Raw genomic sequence first — 19,250 nt, forward strand, 5'->3', positions numbered from 1 at the left:
ACATTAATTACCACTAGAACTGATAACCAAGTGTGTGGAAATGTAATCCTTTAACTGATAATAATGAAATGACACTTGCTGTTTAATATAAGTAACCACAGGCAATTTCATGGATCAAAATTAAAACCACAGACACTAAAAGACAAGAACATACTGCTGTGAAACTTTAAAAAAAATGATACTTCAGCACTCGGTCTCCGAGTGCTGAAAATGGTATCTTTCAAAATTATCTTCCAAATTTACACAGGATCAAAATACCAAAAGGTGAAACTGCAACAATGAAAAGGTTTAGGACATGGCGACCCACTCACCGTCTTGTTGTTGATGTTGTGCACGCGACAGTTGAGGATGGCGGGGCGGTCAGCGAGGGCCGTGACATCAGCGGAGTGGGCTGGGTCCAGCTGAGGTGGGGAGGGCGGGGGCAACGTAGGCTGTGACCCGCGCACCAGCAGAGGCGGCCCCAGGCGACCCTCCCGGATGTGTCCCCGACCTGGCACACACACACACACACACACACACACACACACACAGAGGAGGAAAATATCCATCAGTATTGGAGAGGGATGGAGAAAAAATACATATTGGAAAAGGGCATGTTGCTTATTGAATATTTTTGAATGGTGGTGGAGGGGAAAGTTTCTGTGTGTGTGTGTGTGTGTGTGTGTGTGTGTATGTGTGTTCGTGTTTCATGTTCCTTCCTTCCTACCATTCTTTATTCGCTATTTTATATGCTTTTATTTCTCTTTTTTATTATACCTCTCCTTTTCTTCTTTCCTTCCTTCCTTCTTTCTTTTCTCTCGCGAACATTTTTCTTTATTTGGTGCCTGCCTTTGTCTCATTCTGGCAGTCGTCGCCCTCCTCTGTGTCATTCTTCTTCCTTGCCGCTGATTATGTTTTTCTAAGCTCTCTCTTTCCTTTCCTTCTTCACTTTGTAATGGTATTTGTCTTCATCTCTGCCCGCCTTTGTGTGTGTGTGTGTGTGTGTGTGTGTGTGTGTTTCTCTCTCTCTCTCTCTCTCTCTCTCTCTCTCTCTCTCTCTCTCTCTCTCTCTCTCTCTCTCTCTCTCTCTCTCTCTCCTTTGTTCCTCTCGTCATCATCAACCTCCCATCTCCACGCCCCATCACGGCTCCTCATCTTCTCATCTTCTCTCATATTCGCCATCATCAATTTTCTCCACCTCTCCTCATCCACTGTTGTATGTTCTCCTTGTCTCTTGCTTCCTCCTTTGTTTTCTCCCCAGGTCTTTATCTCCTTCATTCCTTTCCCTTGTATCACCTCTTTCTTGGTACTGTTCACTTCATCATCATCTCCTCTTCCTCCTCTTCTTCCTCATGCTCCTGTTCCTGTTCTTCTTCTTGTTTTCAGTAGGTCGTAGGTGATAAGATAACAGGGAATATGATTGTCACCAATGTTTAAGAAAGCGAGGTGAGGTTACACATGAACAGCTTTGGTTTGGATGTCGTGCGAAGAGAATACCACGTCTGTAGGAAGGTTATGGACACGGAGGTAGGAGGAGGAAGAGGGAGATCGAAGTTGGGATGGAAGGATAACGTAGCAAATGACGTGTGTGAAAAAAAAAAAAAAAATAAAAAAGATGTGTTAGGGAGCAGGATGCGCGGGACAGGAAAAGGTGTAAAGACTTGTAAGAAACAGTGAAACGGGAAAATAGGTTAAAGCTGAAGACAAAGAAGATGGAGAACTAAAAAAAACAACAACAGACAAACAAACAAACAAACAAACAAACAAACAAACAAGTACTAATGCAGTGAGCATCGGCCCATTAAGTAATTACCTGTAAATACAAACTTTTCTCTTTGTTTCTCTCTAATAGATGACCCCAAACTTTAACTGTACGAAAACCATCCACAAGAAGAGGCAGGGAGAGGAAGTATGGAGGCAGGGAGGCACTGATCCATGTCAAGAGTGAAGCACCAAGTTAAAGAACCAAAGCCCGTAGTGTGCTTCGCTTTTGTTGACTATGGGAAAAGTTTTTGACTCTTCTGAAGAAAAATAAGCGAAAAAAAAGAACAGATACATAAATGGATGAATAGTTAAAGGAAAATTATTTTAACACGATAGAAACAAAGAAAATAATTTTATGCTCGTATTGAAAATATCGTCCACTTATTAGGATTATTGTCAAAGGCCACACGGATGATTAATTAGGTTCTAATGAGTGTATTTTTCATTTGATGGTACGCAACTTTGTGTAACTATCACTGAAATCATGAAAACACCCTTGAAAACTGTAATTATTTTTACCTCTTCTACCAGAAATTGTTGATTGTATTCGTGATCAGACATTGAGGCATTCAGGAATACTGCCCTAAAGCTCATTATGCAAAACACGAATCAACAAACGTATGATAAGATTCCCCGAGACCTTGCATATACCACCACAAACAGCATTAAGAGGAGACAGGGACGTATTCCTAGTCATTTCGCCGTCTTATCTCTTACACCCTTTATCCTTTCACCCTGAAGTCTTTAACAGGCTTCAGTGGAAGTTATTGTGAGAGGAAGGGGGAGTTTAGAGGGTGTTTTCATGATTCCTACTTCATCGATATGAAAAAAACACACACGAGAAGCCGACTAATTATCTTAGCGAGTTTGAAAATTGTCCTGAAGAAAAAGCAAAGCGTTTAAGAATGCGAGTCTTAAACATAAGGAATACGAGTATAGTGTCGCCAGAAGTATTTCCAGCATGTCTCGTGAATACTCCCAGAAAGCTCAGCTGGGAACCGTAGTTAATGAACATCTTAGTCTCTATTGCGACTAAAACACACCATCATTTTCGTCTTGGAAACTGCACAAGTTTTGTCTGAAATACTCAATGATTTCAGAAGCGAAAGTTCCAAGTTAGGTCTAAAAAAAAAAAAAAAAAATAAAGAAGAAAAAACTCGGAAGTATTTATGTAAGAAACGGTAGAAAATTTGAAGTGTGCAAGAGAATGGAAATATAAGAAGTACACAATAACAATAAAGTTTAAAAGTGTTCAAGATCAGATGATGTAACAAGTGTACAGAATCAATATAGGATATAAGAAATACACAAAAAACAATAGAAAATATAAAAAAGTGTCCATAAACTTAAGAAAATGCAGGAACAGTAGAAAACGTAATTGTACAAGAGCAATAGAAAATGTAAGTGCACAAGAAGAATAGAAAATATTAAAGAACAAAAGTAATATGCAAAACAAAGAAAATATTCGAGTCCACACACACACACAAAAAAAAAAAAAAATGTTGACGCAGGTGGGTGTTGCATTTAAATACGGATAGTAAATAGCGCTTTTGCAATGCGTGTATTCACCAATAAAGCTCCCAGCGGCTATCTCGACTAATGGTTTACCTATAGATGTAATACTAAACCTCTGCACACCTTAGCCACGGCACCAACACGCCACCCTGTGTGCTGGTGATCGTATTATACTAGTGAAGGATGGCGGTATAGCATGGCTGAGCTCTTTGCTAATAAATTTGTGTGTGCGCAAATCAGTGTAGTCCAGAGAGAGAGAGAGAGAGAGAGAGAGAGAGAGAGAGAGAGAGAGAGAGAGAGAGAGAGAGAGAGAGAGAGAGAGAGAGAGAGAGAGAGAATATTAGAGAGTTTGAGTTGAGTTGAGTTGAGTTGAGTTGAGTGAGTGTTTGTGTGTGTGTGTGTGTGTGTGTGTGTGTGTGTGTGTGTGTGTGTGTGTGTGTGTGTGTGTGTGTGTGTGTGTGCAAAATTTTAATGGTCATTGTTTTTGTGTATGACTAGATATGGAATGAAAAAAAAAATGAAGTAATGCAGTCTTTAACTGGTGAAAACACACACACACACACACACATATACAGTTCATACTTTTTTAGCGTATACATTTGTAAATTAAATAATATTTGTAAAATTTTTCTTGCTTAAAGACTGAGAGTGGATGTTCAAAGCTGTAAAAGATTTAGCCGCGTTGCGCAGTGCGCTCTTTATGGCTCACTTTTTCAGTAAATGCATTTGAGGTCGCTTCTATGAATTATGCATTTTGGAATACTGTATTAAGATTTTCTTTTTTCTTTTTAATTCAATTTCTAGATTTTTTTTTGTCATCGCAGATCCTGAGAAACAAATCCGCCAAACATACACAGTTTCGCATGTATATTTCTATTTATACCGTGCAACTTAAGAGAAAAAAATACTTTTAAAACTAGTGGATCATTTTATCGTCGGTAGCCTGATGCTTCCTTACGACCAGATGGAGGGAGAGCTTCCTGTGGTGTCTCACCGAGGCGGACACTGGTGTGGAGCTGCGGGAGCTGCGAGATGACCCTATTGTGTTTGGTAGAGTCAAACGCGAAAAAGTCTGAGCGGAGTGCATTCCAAGAAAACTCCAATCCTTGCTCCAGCAGAACACAGACTGACTTTATACACTAAGTAAGTGGTCTCTTTTCCATTTCCTGGCGCACTGTCTGAATGTGCTGAGAAGTGCCAGCTTCAGCGTGTTGGGGCTTTGCTGCTGCTCGGCACGGAATGGTCGGAGGCCTTAGTGAACAACCATAATGTTCACTGGGTAATGTGGGCACGCGAGAGCTGGCTGGCCTAGTGAAAAATAATAAATGTTTGTTCTGGAGTCAAGTTTCGCCACAAGATGTGAAGAGGAGGCAAACTGTCCTTCAGGTCTTCAGCCTCAAATGTTATGGTCAATTTCTAAGGAAAAGTTACGCCATCCACGCTGCTTATGTGTATTGTCCCTCTGAATGGGTCAAGTAGTGACATTTCTGACGCTCTGATACTTATACCCAGCAGGAAGCGATCTGACTATACTCCGTAACTTTTTTGAATTTTAGAAAAAAAAAAAGTATAGTTTAAGACCATTCCACGTCATTTATTCCTTCGATGTGTACTATTGGAGAAAAGGGCAATGTGAAAACGATATCTTCTGACACAGCTCATCACCAGCCTAGTGAAGAAAAGAGAGAGAAGGGTGGTACTAGACGGCCTTGACTGTGCCGTGCGTTTGTAAAAGATATCCTATTTTTTTGCGTGAAAGAAATCCTCATAGCATCGACGTTGCGTTAGTGAACCTTTACTCAAGTCTACATTCGATAAGAATAATATTTGAATTTGTGACGGACCAACCCACCCACCATCCTACACTAACACCCGCCCACCAACACACCCACACGCTCCGCAACACACAACAAGACACAGTCTCCCTTACACCTACACGCTTGCTGCTTCAGAACGGCCTCATGTTGCCAATTACACTCCAACTTTCAATGAGTGTTTGGTGTCAAGGGGAGGAGAGACGGAGCGACTGCCTCGTTATCTTGAGCAACGTCTCGAGTACCGCCATATGACGCTCGCCTGCGTGCTGCTGCTCGCTCGGTGTCTCGGCACCTCGTGTACACTTGCCTCAGGTGCATGAAAGTGATACGTTACCACAACTCTTGATTGGCGGATAAGGACCTCGTGCGTGTTCATTTAAAGGCCATTCAGGATATTAATTTGGTCACTTGTCGTAATTCAGTATACTTGAGTTACTCATCGCCTACGCTCTCGCTGACAGATAAATGGATAGAAATAGCACGGAATATTAGAGGAGATTTAGCGGTGTTATTAATATACTCGTACCTACGTTTGAAAGTCAACTAGGCCAGTATTCTGATTAGGTGGAGATGCAGTGCACAATAAACTTGCTTAATCACCTTATACATTTAGTCCTGTGAAGATTAAATGTTAAGATGTCAAATATATTGGATCCATTATTTTAGGAGATGAATATGTAGAGATTGACATTATACTCGTATGTATGTAAAAGTATAAGACTGAAACGCCTTTATATCCGTTTGATTCTGCGAGGATGAGAGTCACGATATCATTATGTATTTTGTTTTTGTTTATGATTCATGTTCTTTTTAAGGAGACAGTGCAGTCCATGACACACATACACACACACACACACACACACACACACACACACACACACACACACACACACACGACTGCTGCCGCGCTGAGAAGATAATATTGGCTTTAGTTTTAATGAGTTCTTCGCAAGAGCATTCCGGGTTCAAACGCTCTTGTCTGACTGTCCCAAAGCGTTTTTGGTACGAGAGAGAGAGAGAGAGAGAGAGAGAGAGAGAGAGAGAGAGAGAGAGACGGAGAGAGAGAGAGAGAGAGAGAGAGAGAGAGAGAGAGAGAATTATTATTATTATTATTATTATTATTATTATTATTATTATTATTATTATTATTATTATTATTATTATTATTATTATTATTATTATTATTATCATCATCATCATTATCATAATTATTATTATTATTTTCGTAGTAGTAGTAGTAGTAGTGGCAACAATAATTTTTTGATTACTACTACTACTACTACTACTACTACTACTACTACTACTACTACTACTACTACTACTACTACTACTACTCCTCCTCCTCCTCCTACTACTACTACTACTACTTCTTCGTCTTCTTCTTCTTCTTCTACCACCACCACCACCACCACCACCACCACCACCACCACCACCACCACCACCACCACCACCAATACCACCACCACCACCAGCAATACCACCACCACTACTACCACCACCACCTACTACTACTACCACCACCTATTACTACTACTACTACTACTTTTTTTTTTTTTTTTTTTTTTTTTTTATGTAGGAAGGATACTGGCCAAGGGCAACAAAAAATCTAATAAAAAAAATGCCCACTGAAATGCCAGTCCCTAAAAGGGTCAAAGCAGTGGTCAAAACTACTACTACAAAAACTACTACTACTACTACTACTACTACTACTACTACTACTACTACTACTACTACTACTACCACCACTACTTTTATGGAAATCGTAGTTCATACACACCATAAATCTCCCGAACCCCCCCCCCCCCACAGTTTCCGTTGGGCAGGAGCAGACTCAAGCACACCAGCACTTAAGAGGTTTCGCGGGGCTTAATGCAGTGCTGGTGTATTGGGCAGGTAGGCCTTTGAACAGGTCCTCTAATGCATACGATACTGCAAAAGCAAGGCGGAGACACACACGGTCTTTGAAGCCACCACTCAACGGTATTTGCAGGTAGATGGTGAGTGTTTTGTGACTACCAGAGGCGTATGTATGTATTGTGACATGTGTAAGGTATCGTTTTGGTTAGGAGGTGGTCAGGTGACGTATCGCATTCACTGTCACTGTGTTTAGCGTTTTGCCTCAATTCTAAGTTATCTGGTCTATTAAGAATGTATGAGTTACCACGTTTTATTACTGCAATGTCAGGTCAGGTAGTCGAGTAACGTACTGCATTAGGTGTCACTGTGTTTACCGTTTTTTTCTCCTAAATTCTCTGGTGTATTAAGAACCTATGATTGGTCACGTTTTGTTATAGTGTCAATAGATCTTAGGACTTGAGATAGATAGATAGATTGGATAGAAAACATAAACCACTATGAGAGAAAATGCAGAGGGTTGTTTAACATATTATGACCTTGACTGTACATACCCAGAATTAAATTGACCTTTAGATTGAATTTCCCTCATTTAAATAACGTTATCATTTTTTTTTTTCTGGAGAGGTAAAATAGCAGGTTTCTATCTTCTTATCTTTCCATATTTTTTTTTGTGCCATTAGCTGTCCTTCACGCATTACAAAAAAATATATTCACACAGCCATCACCAGCACTGCCGCCTGTAGCGATGAAATAACATCTGTATACAGGATTACGACCAATTTGTGGCTATTAGTGTATGTTGTGGCTACCTCATTTGCTATTACGAATTAATGTTATGAGTATATGAGTATAATGTGTGTGTGTGTGTGTGTGTGTGTGTGTGTGTGTGTGTGTGTGTGTGTGTGTGTCTGTGTTTAGGTGATAATGTGATCCTTTGAGTCTTTACGCTGTATCTTTATATTTATGTACTTGCATTGATCTCCAGGGCTTCTCTTTATAATGGTCTAGTCGAGGCATTCAAAACTCACATATGAGTGGCTTAATTAGGAAGGAGATGATTAGCTTGCGAGTAAATGGTTGCTCTGAATCTCCTCGTCCTTTCAGAGCAGCGTGTTAGCGAGGCTTTCATCTGTTGGTGCTGTACTTCAAGGCTCTTCATGGTGTGGGTAAATGAATAAGTAAACAAATAAATAAATAGATAGATTAGTGGATGGATAGATATATTAGTGGATGAATAGACAGATAGATCGATCGATGGGAAGATAGATAGGTGCATACATACATAAATGAGTAAATAAATATAAAATAAAATATAATTAAATTAAAAGACAGTACGTTCTTTGATACAGGAGGTTCAGTTAGTGAATATTATATAATAAGCAAGGTGTATTATACTACCCATGATTTTTTATTGATTAACCTAATTAACTTGAACGTGTGTTGTATATGCAGTGTTCATTCTTGCATTAAGTTGTTAGCGTGTACCCAGTAATTGTAGTCATGGCCAGCGAATGTTGGAATGGTGTGTGGTTTTACTCGACTTTGAATAAATTATATACCATAAATTAGATGCATTACGATCTCCTAAGATAATACAATGTTAAATGTGTACCACCTCTGTGTGTGTGTGTGTGTGTGTGTGTGTGTGTTCCCTGCACATAACACTTTGGTCACACACTTTCACCTCAACTAACCTGCACTGACGAAGGCAAAGAAGACCACAGCAACCATCGTCAGGACATTTTTGGTGTGGCTGGGGCGAGAGGGCGGGGCGGGGCGGGGGTGGGAAGTTCCTCGTCGTGGTGGGGGTGGTGGTGAGGAGGACGCTGCCCACTGTCCCGCACGCGTCCTGGTGGCCCTCTCATCTTGCACCATTCTTATCTGCCGCTGGTGGGTCTGTTGAAGTCCCTGCGATGCTACATTCTCGTGGCCGCGGCGTGGGGAGGCTTGTCAGTCACTTGCTTGCTGCCTATACCACTGCCGCCTCCGTGTGTGTGTGTCTGTGTGTGTGTGTGTGTGTGTGTGCTGGTGGGTGTGAGTGAGTGAAGTGTAGCGGTTTGCTTACAGATTGGCTGCGTTGTCTTCACTTCAATACACTCCGCTTTGTTTCCTCACGTTTCTTTTATTTCCTGCAGCAGTTGTGCTTTCCAGTGCTCGTTTCATGTGTGTCTTATTGCGAGTATACACTGTAACTTTACCGTTGTTATTCGCTGTCAGCAAGAAGGAAAACACCAGCGTTCACCATTTGTTCCTTATTCTCAACTTCTTGCGGGATTGTGCATTTACTGGTGTCCTGTATTTTCGTGGGTGTCTTTTATCAGTCCTCGATGACACGATTGTCTCCACGCACCTCAACACACCGCCTGCACCTTTCACGGCACGCACGGACACAATGCTCCCATCACACCAGCATGGGACGCCTCACGAGGATGCCGAGAAGTCGTTCATCTAAATTTACGCATCAGATTTCCTGAAAAAGAAGACACATATGCTCACCGTGATGCTCGCTCCGTCACTTGGGGTCACGCGCCGCTCTTGTCGGGAACACGATCACATCTGCAAAAGAAGAAAGAAAACTAATTTAAGATTTACGCATAAATTTTTTTTGCATGTATTCACACGGGTAGAAAAATGAACAGAAGACGTAATGGACGAGAATAAATGGAGAAGACTCGTATGCGGCGCCAACCTCTAACATTCAGGAAATGGCGAAAGGAGACGAGGGAACAGGTAGAAAAATCAGGTGCTCGCAACAAAGCAGTGGTAGGCGTCTTCACTGTGCGGGGCTTTCTCTGCACTCCCGTTCCCTCGCCCACAACTCAAGCCAGGGCCCCGCGAGCCGCGTCAGGGGAGCTGAGAGTGAGCGGCGGCGACGTTGATGGCTGTGTTGCAGACCGTGTTTCTGTGGGGCGCGTGTGTGAACGGCAGCCTATGTGTGTGTGTGTGTGTGTGTGTGTGTGTGTGTGTGTGTGTGTGTGTGTGTGGTCCCCGGGGAAATCTGTCCACATAGGCGGTGTTGTTACGCATATTGAGTTTCTTTTGTATAAAGGGTAACCCACCCACCCACCCACCCACACACACACACACACACACGCAACCAATAAAGAAAAAATTAAAATCCGTTTATGCCATGGAATCTGGAATATCCCCAAAATTTATGTAAAGAGATTCACTCAACTTTTTCATTTGACGTTACTATTATTGTTATCATTTTTTACGCAAATTGGATCCTTTCGTTACAGAGCTCGCGTTTCCACTAAATGAAGTCAGATTTTATAGCTTTTTTTAGTCCTTTTTTTTTTTTTCAATATAGGAGACAGGATATACAAGATCTCGCTCTCACTGGTTACTTATAACGAGTAGGAATATACTAATGGAAGAGTCTGGGTAAAATTCTCCAGGGATGGGTCGTTTGGGTGGTTTACGTGGGTGACCTTGGGAACCCGGCAGGAGACCCCAGCAGGAGGGAGGGAGCGGTAGTGAACCGGAAAGCGACGCCCCCATAAGTATTACAGCACAAAGGTGGCGTTTAGTGTGTGTGTGTGTGTGTGTGTGTGTGTGTGTGTGTGTGTGTGTGTGTGTGTGTGTGTGTGTGTTTGGGAGCAGGGGGGGTGGTAGTGAAGCAGTGTAGAGTGTAAAGGAGAAGGAAGAGGAAGAGGAAAAGCAAGATGAAGATGAAGGACAAGGAGGAAGAGGAGCAGGAACAGGAGGAGGAGGAAGAGGAGGGGGAGGAGGAAGTGGAGGAGAAGCAGCAGTTATAATGCATTTTTACGTATCGTGTTTCTCCTCCTCCTCCTCCTCCTCCTCCTCCTCCTCCTCCTCCTCCTCCTCCTCCTCCTCCTCCTCCTCCTCTTCCCCCTTCGTCTTCCTGGTCCACCTCCTCCATTTTCTGTTAGCTGACCTTCTTAGTGTATAATATTGGCTGAAATGAACCGTGTCAAAATCATCTCTCTCTCTCTCTCATCTACCTCATTTCTTCTATTATTACTCCATATATTCCTCCTCCCTCCGCTCCTCCCTCTCTTACTTCACCAACACTTTAGTTACACGAGCAGCTCTCCCGATATGCTCCTCGTTTTCTCACTCCTCCTCCTCCTCCTCCTCCTCCTCCTCATCGTCATCATTTTCCTCTCTTATCCTTCTCCTTCCTTTTCCTCTTTCTCTCTTCCTCTCATCTGCAAAGTTTTCCTTCTTCCTTCCCTCCTTCAATCCCCCTACTCCATCTCCTCCTCCTCCTCTTCCTCCACTTCCTCGTTTCTGCTCAGCACTTCGCTCATCTCAGGATTTTCCCTCATCTCCTCTCTCCATCCTTCCTTCTCTCCTCTGCATCCCAGCAAGGCACCAGTGAACGGTTACTTTGCTTCCTTTGCTTCGCCCCAGAAATGCGCACGCTTTGATGGCCTAAAATAATTCTGAGTCAGGTTTCTCAGTTGATATTATATTGTACTGGTCTTGGTGTCCTCACTTCACTCGTGCACAGATTGAAGTAAACACACACATCTTGCTGCATGTGGGAGGTTTGGTAGTGGAAGTGAAGCAGATGAGAGAAGTAAGGCGAGGAGAAGTAAGAGGAGGAGACGGAGGAAGAGGAGTAAGATGAGGAGGAAGAGGAAGAAGGGGAGGAAGGGGGAGGAGAAGCATGGAGAAGTATCTTCAATAATGCTATTAATTCTTAGAGTGTCAGAGGCAGGGATGGAGGAGATGAAGGGAAGGGGAGAGAAGGGAGGGGAAGAGAAGGGAAGGGAAAGGGAGAAGAAAAGAGAATAGAACGGAAGGGAAGAAAAGGGATGCAAGATTAGGAAAGTGATGGGAAAGGAAAAAAAAGAGGAGGAAGGAGAAAGGAGAGAAGATAAGAAAGGGAAGTGAAGAGAATAGAAGAAAATGGAAAGATAAGGGAAGGAAAACCAAGGGAAGGGCAGAGGAGGAGAGGAGAGGAGAGGAAAGAAAAGAAAAGAGAAAGGAAAGGAGAAGCAAATGATGGAGGAGGAGGAGAGGGGATAGCATATAAGGGAAGGGAAGAAAAAAGAAGGGAGGAAAGAGTATGGAAGGGAAGGAAAGAGAGAAGAAGGGACAAAAAGAAAAGGGAAGGGAAGAAAAGAAGATGGGAGGACAGAGAAGGGAAGGAAGAAAGGGAAAAAAATGGGAAGGAAAGAAAATGAAGAAGAGAACAGAAGAAAAGGGAAGGGAACAGAAGTGTGAAGGAAAGAAAATGAAGAAGGGAACAGAAGAAAAGGGAAGGGAACAGAAGTGTGAAGGAAAAAAAATGAAAAGGAAGGGACGAGAAGAAAAGGAAAGTGAAAAGAAGAGAAGAAAAGGAAAGGGAAAAAAAAATCAATATACAGGTGGCTGTCACACACACACCTGTCATGCAAGTAAGGAGCTTATGTATCCTTTGAGGAGGTGTAAGACCAGCCAGTAGAAAATGAATTGAAAACAGAAATGAACGTTGGGATGGAAAAGGGGAAAGATTAAAGAAGGGAAGGGGGAGAGATGAAGGAGGAGGAAGAGGAGGAGGAGGAGTGGCGGATGGAAGGAAATAAAGCTCAGAGTCTCATCACGATAATAGAAGTGAGAGGGGGAGTGAGAGGAGGGAGTGTGACATTCGTTCATAATGTTGAAAAAAAAAAGATGGAAGAAAAAAAGATAGTGAGTTTTTTTTACATTCTTTCCCCTTATCTTTTCTTCCTCACTTTGATACTTTGCCATTCTCTCTTTCCCTTCTTTCTGCTTTCTGATTGTTGCTCGCTGTCTTCATCTCTTAATCCAAGCAAACGTACAGTCCAGTTTTCCTGTTTCAATAATTTTCTCCTATCGCCCTCTAGTTGGTGGGAGGAGGAGGAGGAGGAGAAGGAGGAGGAGGAGGAGGAGGAGGAGGAGGACGAGTTAGGAGAGAAGGCAGGGACACGACGGGAGATAAGAGAGGCGAGGAGAGGCACGAGATAGAAGAGAATGGAAGGTGTGGAGGAAACGAAAGGAGAGACGATGAGTGGTTTTGCCTTTGTTTACCTTGGTCTCTCTCTCTCTCTCTCTCTCTCTCTCTCTCTCTCTCTCTCTCTCTCTCTCTCTCTCTCTCTCTCTTTCTCTCTTTCTCGTACTCATTTTCCTTGAGCGTGAAACCTTTTCTTCCATCATGTCTCATCTTACCTCTCCGTCCATCTCCTCTTTCCTCCATTTAATTCGGTCTTCCTTCACAACCTTAATGCTATTGCTGTTGCTGCTGCTGTACTGTTATTATGGCTACTAGCTATAACAACAACAACAACAACAACAACAACAACAACAACAACAACAACAACAACAACAACAACAACAACAACAACAACAACAACAACAACAACAACAACAACAACAACAACTACTACTACTACTACTACAACAACAACAACAACAACAACAACTACTACTACTACTACTACTACTACTACTACTACTACTACTATAATAGCAACAGCAACTACAACTCCTGCTGCTGCTAGTAGAAGTTGTAGTAAAAGCACTTAAAAGTATTATGATAATGGTGGTGAAGGGAAGAAGGAAGCTCATCATGGTCTTCTCTATTTTCATAAAATATAAATAACTGGAAAAAAGACCTAGTTTAAGCTTCATTTTGTTCCTCGTGATGTATTGCTATTCTGCTATACGTGCACGAGACGCTGCAAAGTAGGGAGCATCCTTCGTGCTAGTGAGCTGTATTTATAGAGATCTGATACCTGTTGCGATCCTGCTAGGATGGTACTTACGTTGACACACTCAGCAACAACAAAAACTGGCCTTCAATTAAGACCGAAAAAAAAAAAAAAAAAACCGTGGGTGGAATACAGAGAGGAGGAAAGCCTCGCAAACCGCTGTGAATGGAGGGATGCTATTTTCATCAGCGTGCTTGTCAGTACCCGAAGTCCCAGATATCTGCGGGCATCATGGCTGTTTGAATAGAATACTGTGGCATCGTCAGGCGGTGGTGTGGTCGGCTTATTCTCAAGGTATTCCATACTCTTTCAGCTTCGCTCCCTCACTGTCAGATTAGCCAGAGCCACCATTCAGAGCTAAATTAATACTCGTATTTTCCCAGTCTTCTGATTCTTTGTCGCTGAGACGCATCTTGCTGGACTTGCATTGTGTTCAGTCAGCCCCAAGATGTATGTCGCTTTGCACGTTTATGAGATAGACATGTACAGCTTAACTTTTATTTCACCAGAAACAAAAAAGAAGCTAATTTTTAGTTTTATAAATAACTTCTCGCATGGTCACTGTATTTATTCAACCCCAGAAACTCTCACACACAAATTTTGAGGCTATTGTAGTATTCTGAATGCAGAGGAAGCACATCATCATATACTTCACCTTTATAATTTGCCTTGAAACGACTCTCCTACATTCCGAGACGCATTACATTCCAAGATACGGGTGTATGAGTGTATGATCGTCCCTTCCTTCCTCAGCCCCGCCACAAGACCCTGGATACTTCGTGTGAGTGTATGTTTGTATGGTAGTCTCGTCATTTCTCACATCCACCATCCTGGTCTGTCCTTTCCTGAGCCCAGTGAAGACCAAACTCCCGCCGCCGCACACACGCCTCACCCAGGTGTGTGAATCAGACTGAGCTAATGTGAGGTGTGACTGAATGGGTATGTTTGTCGGGTGTATGTTTGTCGGGTGCTCGTTCGTAAATGGGGAAACACAGCCCTTGAAATGAATGGGGGATAGCATGGCCTGAAGGTGAGGTAGGAGGGAGGGAGGGAGGGAGGGAGAAAGGGAGGGAAGGAGGCAGGGAAGTGGTGCAGGTGGTGATTTAATTAAGGTCGATGGTGGCGGTAGTGACTGTTTTTTTTTTTTTTTTCATAGAAGTTATAAATACTTGAGGGGAGGATGTCTAGCCCTCCACTCTTCTCTCTTTTAGTCGACCTACTCCCTGATGTGGGGATCGGCTGCCAGGGCATGTCAAGGCATCCCTCTTGTGTACTCGTATCTGCTACGGGCTGTTCAGCTTATTTTCCATGCTAGCACTGGACAGCTTCGTGAAGCAAGACTGACCGGTGGTGGACGGTAATCACGGTGCTGGTCATCTATTAAATTTGTTATCTATATAAACTGCAGCCTTTCATCGTTCAAATCCCAATACTTCTGAAAAAAGAATGCTGTGCAGAACATGATGATATTTTGAAAGAAAATTTTATTTCTTTTGAGTTCACCAACATTTGGTAGGAGATATGAGCAGCAAAGGGAGCTGCCCGACACACGCCGCCCACACGGCTGTCTGCTGCCTTTGTCCTGGGAGTGAAGCGGGATGCTGCTTCAAACGCGGCTCACTCAAGTCACTCTTTCTGAATTCTGCGATGTGTCATTTGCAACGGACGGGTGGCTTTAAATAAATGAGTAAGTGGGCGAGTGTACTGTCACACATTTCAAAACTAATCCTAAGGTTTTGCGTGGAAAGGTCACACACCCGCACCTCCACCTACACTCGCACATGTCCAGCAAGAGCCAGTGCATCAAACTTACCCCTGCAATTGTGCTGAAATGTGCTGCACCTCCGCAACGTGGGCGTGGTGAATTCCCGAGGCTCTGTAATGCAAGACAACCCTCATGCCTTCTTTGTGCCGCAACACACACACACACACACACACACACACACACACACACACACACACACACACACACACACACACACACACACACACACACACACACACACACACACACACACACACACACACACACACACACACACACACACACACACACACACACACACACACACACACACACACACACACACACACACACACACACACACACACACACACACACACACCTGAAGAGAAGGGAAGGGCAGTGGAAATAAATATATTCTTATAACTGCCACTACACGTAATTAAATTTGTAATCATGACGTGTTGGTTTAATCAGCTCTATTATGCGTGTAATCACGTGAACGCCGCCCCCTTTCATAAAATAATAATAATTGCGAGACATTCATTCAGAACACGAGGCGATGCATACAAAACACTGATCACACGTACATACAACAGATACATACAAAACATGCTATTACAAAACGTGCACATTTCTCCCTTATATTTCCAGCAATGACACACACACACACACACACACACACACACACACACACACACACACACACTGAGGTATGGCGAACGCAACTCAGGCACGTCGTTTTTAATTACGTGGATGCTGAGTTGATGCTCCGTTCGCTGGAGGAAAACGGCATAACGTCCCATTTGTTTCCTTACGCGACGTAAACATGATGCCCTACCAGTGACACATTCAGAGACGGGCGGGGGACGGGGAGTGAGCTAGAAATAGTGGGCGGCAGGAAAAAGAGAGGAGATTGAAATTAAGGTCACACACACACACACACACACACACACACACACACAGAGAGAGAGAGAGAGAGAGAGAGAGAGAGAGAGAGAGAGAGAGAGAGAGAGAGAGAGAGAGAGAGAGAGAGAGAGAGAGAGAGAGAGAGAGACTGCAGAAAAAAAGTAGAGATTGGAAAGTTGACAAGCAAATAGATAGATAGATAGATTGGTAGATAGGTAGGTAGGTAGTTAGGTAGGTAGACAGACAGACAGAGAGGAGTTGTGGGTCGTGTCACCTGATGAATTTGGTATTTTATCTTTAAAATTTTAATGCCCCAGAGTAATTTGATTTTATAGGCTATGAAATACGTATATGTGGAGTGTGTGTGTGTGTGTGTGTGTGTGTGTGTGTGTGTGTGTGTGTGTGTGTGTGTCTTGAATCGCGTGTCGTACCGTGTATATCTTCCTGTTGGGTTAGCGTGCGTGTTGGTGGTGTGTGTCGGGCTGCAGTGCGTGATGGCTTGGCAGGATAACCACCTACGCCACTGATATTGACTGTACGGTGAGGGAATGAATGAAAGCTGCTGGCAACCACTTGTCCCGCGACCTTGACACCGGAACAGGGGAGGCTCACTTTGTAGTGTTCGTTAGATGCCATTTGTATGCCACTGCGGTCTCCATCAAGTGTTTCTACGTAATGAACTCTGTTTATGAGACGGAATACAGAAGGGCAAAGAAGGCTGCATGTAAAGCAGTGGCAATGGCGAAGGTGGAGGCTTGTCATGAATTGTAGAATAGAGGTGAAAGCGTCAAAGTAGAAACACCCGAGCGAGAGAAAAGGATATACAGAATAGCAAGAACAAGGCAACAAAGGATATAAATAATGTGAAGCAGATGAAGGATGCAAATGGAGTCATACTGAGGGATGAAAGGAAGATACAAGAGAGAGGGAAAAAGTAGTTTGAGGGTTTACTGAATGAGAAAAATCCAAGGGATTACCATGATGATGGAATACCATACCCAAGACTGACAAGAGGAGTAGAGATGGAAGTCGTGAAAGCTTAAAAGAATGAAAAAAACAACAACAGCAACAACAAGGGGACCGGGCCAGATAAGATCCCGGTGGAAGCTTGGAGGGCACTGTGAGACGAAGGAGTGGATTTACTATGAAAGTTGATGTGCAAGATAGAGGAGCATATCCCAGAAATATCCCAGATGAGTGGAGGGAGAGTCTGTTGGTATCTATCTTCAAGACGAAAGACGTTCTTGAGTGTGGAAACTACCGTGGAATTAAATTACTATCAAATACGATGAAGATTTGGGAAAGGATAATGGACGAGAGACTAAGGTTGGAGGCTGAGATTTCCAGAGGTCAGTTTGGTTTCATGCCTGGAAGAGCAACAACAAGCCCAGTGTTTATATTGAGGCAAATGGCTGAAAAGTACAGAGAAAAACAGAAGGAACTACACATATGGTGCTCATAGACCTGGAGAAGACGTATGACAGAATACCGAGGCAGGAGCTGTGGAGATGCCCGAGAGAGAGGAAGGTGCCGGAAAAAATATGTAAGACGGTGAAGGAAATGTATAGGAGTGTCAACAAGACATGGATGTAAAGTGGAGTAGGCACGACAGACAGCTTTGGAGTCGAGGTGGGGCTGCATCAGGGCTCTGCGTTGAATCCCTTCCTCTTCAACATTGTGATGGACGTGCTGACCGAGGACGTACGAATGGGGACACCGTGGGACATGATGCAAGCACATGATGTTGCTTTAGTGGATGAGTCTAAAGAAGGCATAGAACAAAGACTGCATGAGTGGAGGTTAGCATTGGAGAGTAGAGGGATGAAGATGAGTAGAACAAAGACAGAATATATGAAGTGTACAGAGGAAGAGTAGAATAGAGGTGAAAGCGTCAAGCTGGATGGAGTGGAGCTAAAGAGAGTATATGCCTTCAAGTAACTGGGATCTACCATATCATTAGATGGCAATGAGGATAAGGAAGTAACTAGAAGGATCTAAGCGGGATGGAGGAACTGGAGGGATGTATCAGGGTTAGTGTATGACTGGAAAATGCCAATGAAATTAAAGGGAAAGGTTTACAAAACAGTGGTGAGACCAGCGATGACGTATGGAGCAGAGGCATTACCTCTGAAGAATGTAAATAAAAACAGGATGGAGGTAGCACAAATGAGGATGTTACGTTGGATGTGTTGAGTGACGAGGAAGGACAGAATGAGGAATACAAGGATCAGAGGAACAGTGAAGGTGGGAGAGATTTCGAAAAAAGACACAGGAAGCAAGGCTCAGATGGTACGGGCACGTAATGAGAAGGGATGGAGCAAGTGATGAGAGGAGAGTCATGGATATGAAAGTGCAAGGAAGGAGGGGGAGAAGAAAACCCAAGATTAGATGGAAAGATTGCATACAAGATGACATGAGAGAGAAGAGACTAGGGACCGTATTCTGAACACTTCTACACCGCACCACCACTACATTCAAAAGGCTCTGGATGAAGTTACTCTGATTTTTGAGGGTGTTTTTACAGTTCTAGTGATATATCAACAAGATTTTCACATTATTAACAGGAGAATCACTTTTGAGAACCCGGCTAATCATGTTTGTGGCCTCTGAAAATAGTCGTGGTGAGAGAGCAACGCGTTTCTGAATACGGACTTAGATACCAACATGGCAAGTGACAGGAAATTGGAGGCGGTTCACCGAAAACAGCGTCCCCGTATAGAGATGGGCTAATAATAATAATAATAATAATAATAATAATAATATATATATATATATATATATATATATATATATATATATATATATATATATATATATATATATATATATATATATATATATATATATATATATATATATATATATATATATATATATATATATATATATATATATATATGCACACACACAGAGAGAGAGAGAGAGAGAGAGAGAGAGAGAGAGAGAGAGAGAGAGAGAGAGAGAGAGAGAGAGAGAGAG

General features: G+C 42.9%; 2 protein-coding genes across 8 annotated transcripts in view; one reads left to right on the forward strand and one right to left on the reverse strand.

Moving 5' to 3' along the window:
• LOC135089729 (hemicentin-2-like) overlaps positions 1-19,250 on the reverse strand; it is an 82,589-nt gene that overhangs the window by 14,692 nt on the left and 48,647 nt on the right. The window contains exons 3-4 of the mRNA XM_063985712.1: positions 8,627-9,488; positions 312-490 (exon numbers count right to left, since the gene is read on the reverse strand). Of these exons, the coding sequence (XP_063841782.1) occupies positions 312-490; positions 8,627-8,807 (360 nt within the window). The 5' untranslated portion in view covers positions 8,808-9,488. The remainder of the gene's footprint in view (positions 1-311; positions 491-8,626; positions 9,489-19,250) is intronic.
• The window catches only part of LOC135089709 (uncharacterized), a 219,527-nt gene that overhangs the window by 4,745 nt on the left and 195,532 nt on the right, over positions 1-19,250 (forward strand). The window lies entirely within an intron of this gene.

This window comes from Scylla paramamosain, chromosome 3 (genome assembly GCF_035594125.1).
Source record: "Scylla paramamosain isolate STU-SP2022 chromosome 3, ASM3559412v1, whole genome shotgun sequence".
Classification (NCBI taxonomy): domain Eukaryota; kingdom Metazoa; phylum Arthropoda; class Malacostraca; order Decapoda; family Portunidae; genus Scylla; species Scylla paramamosain.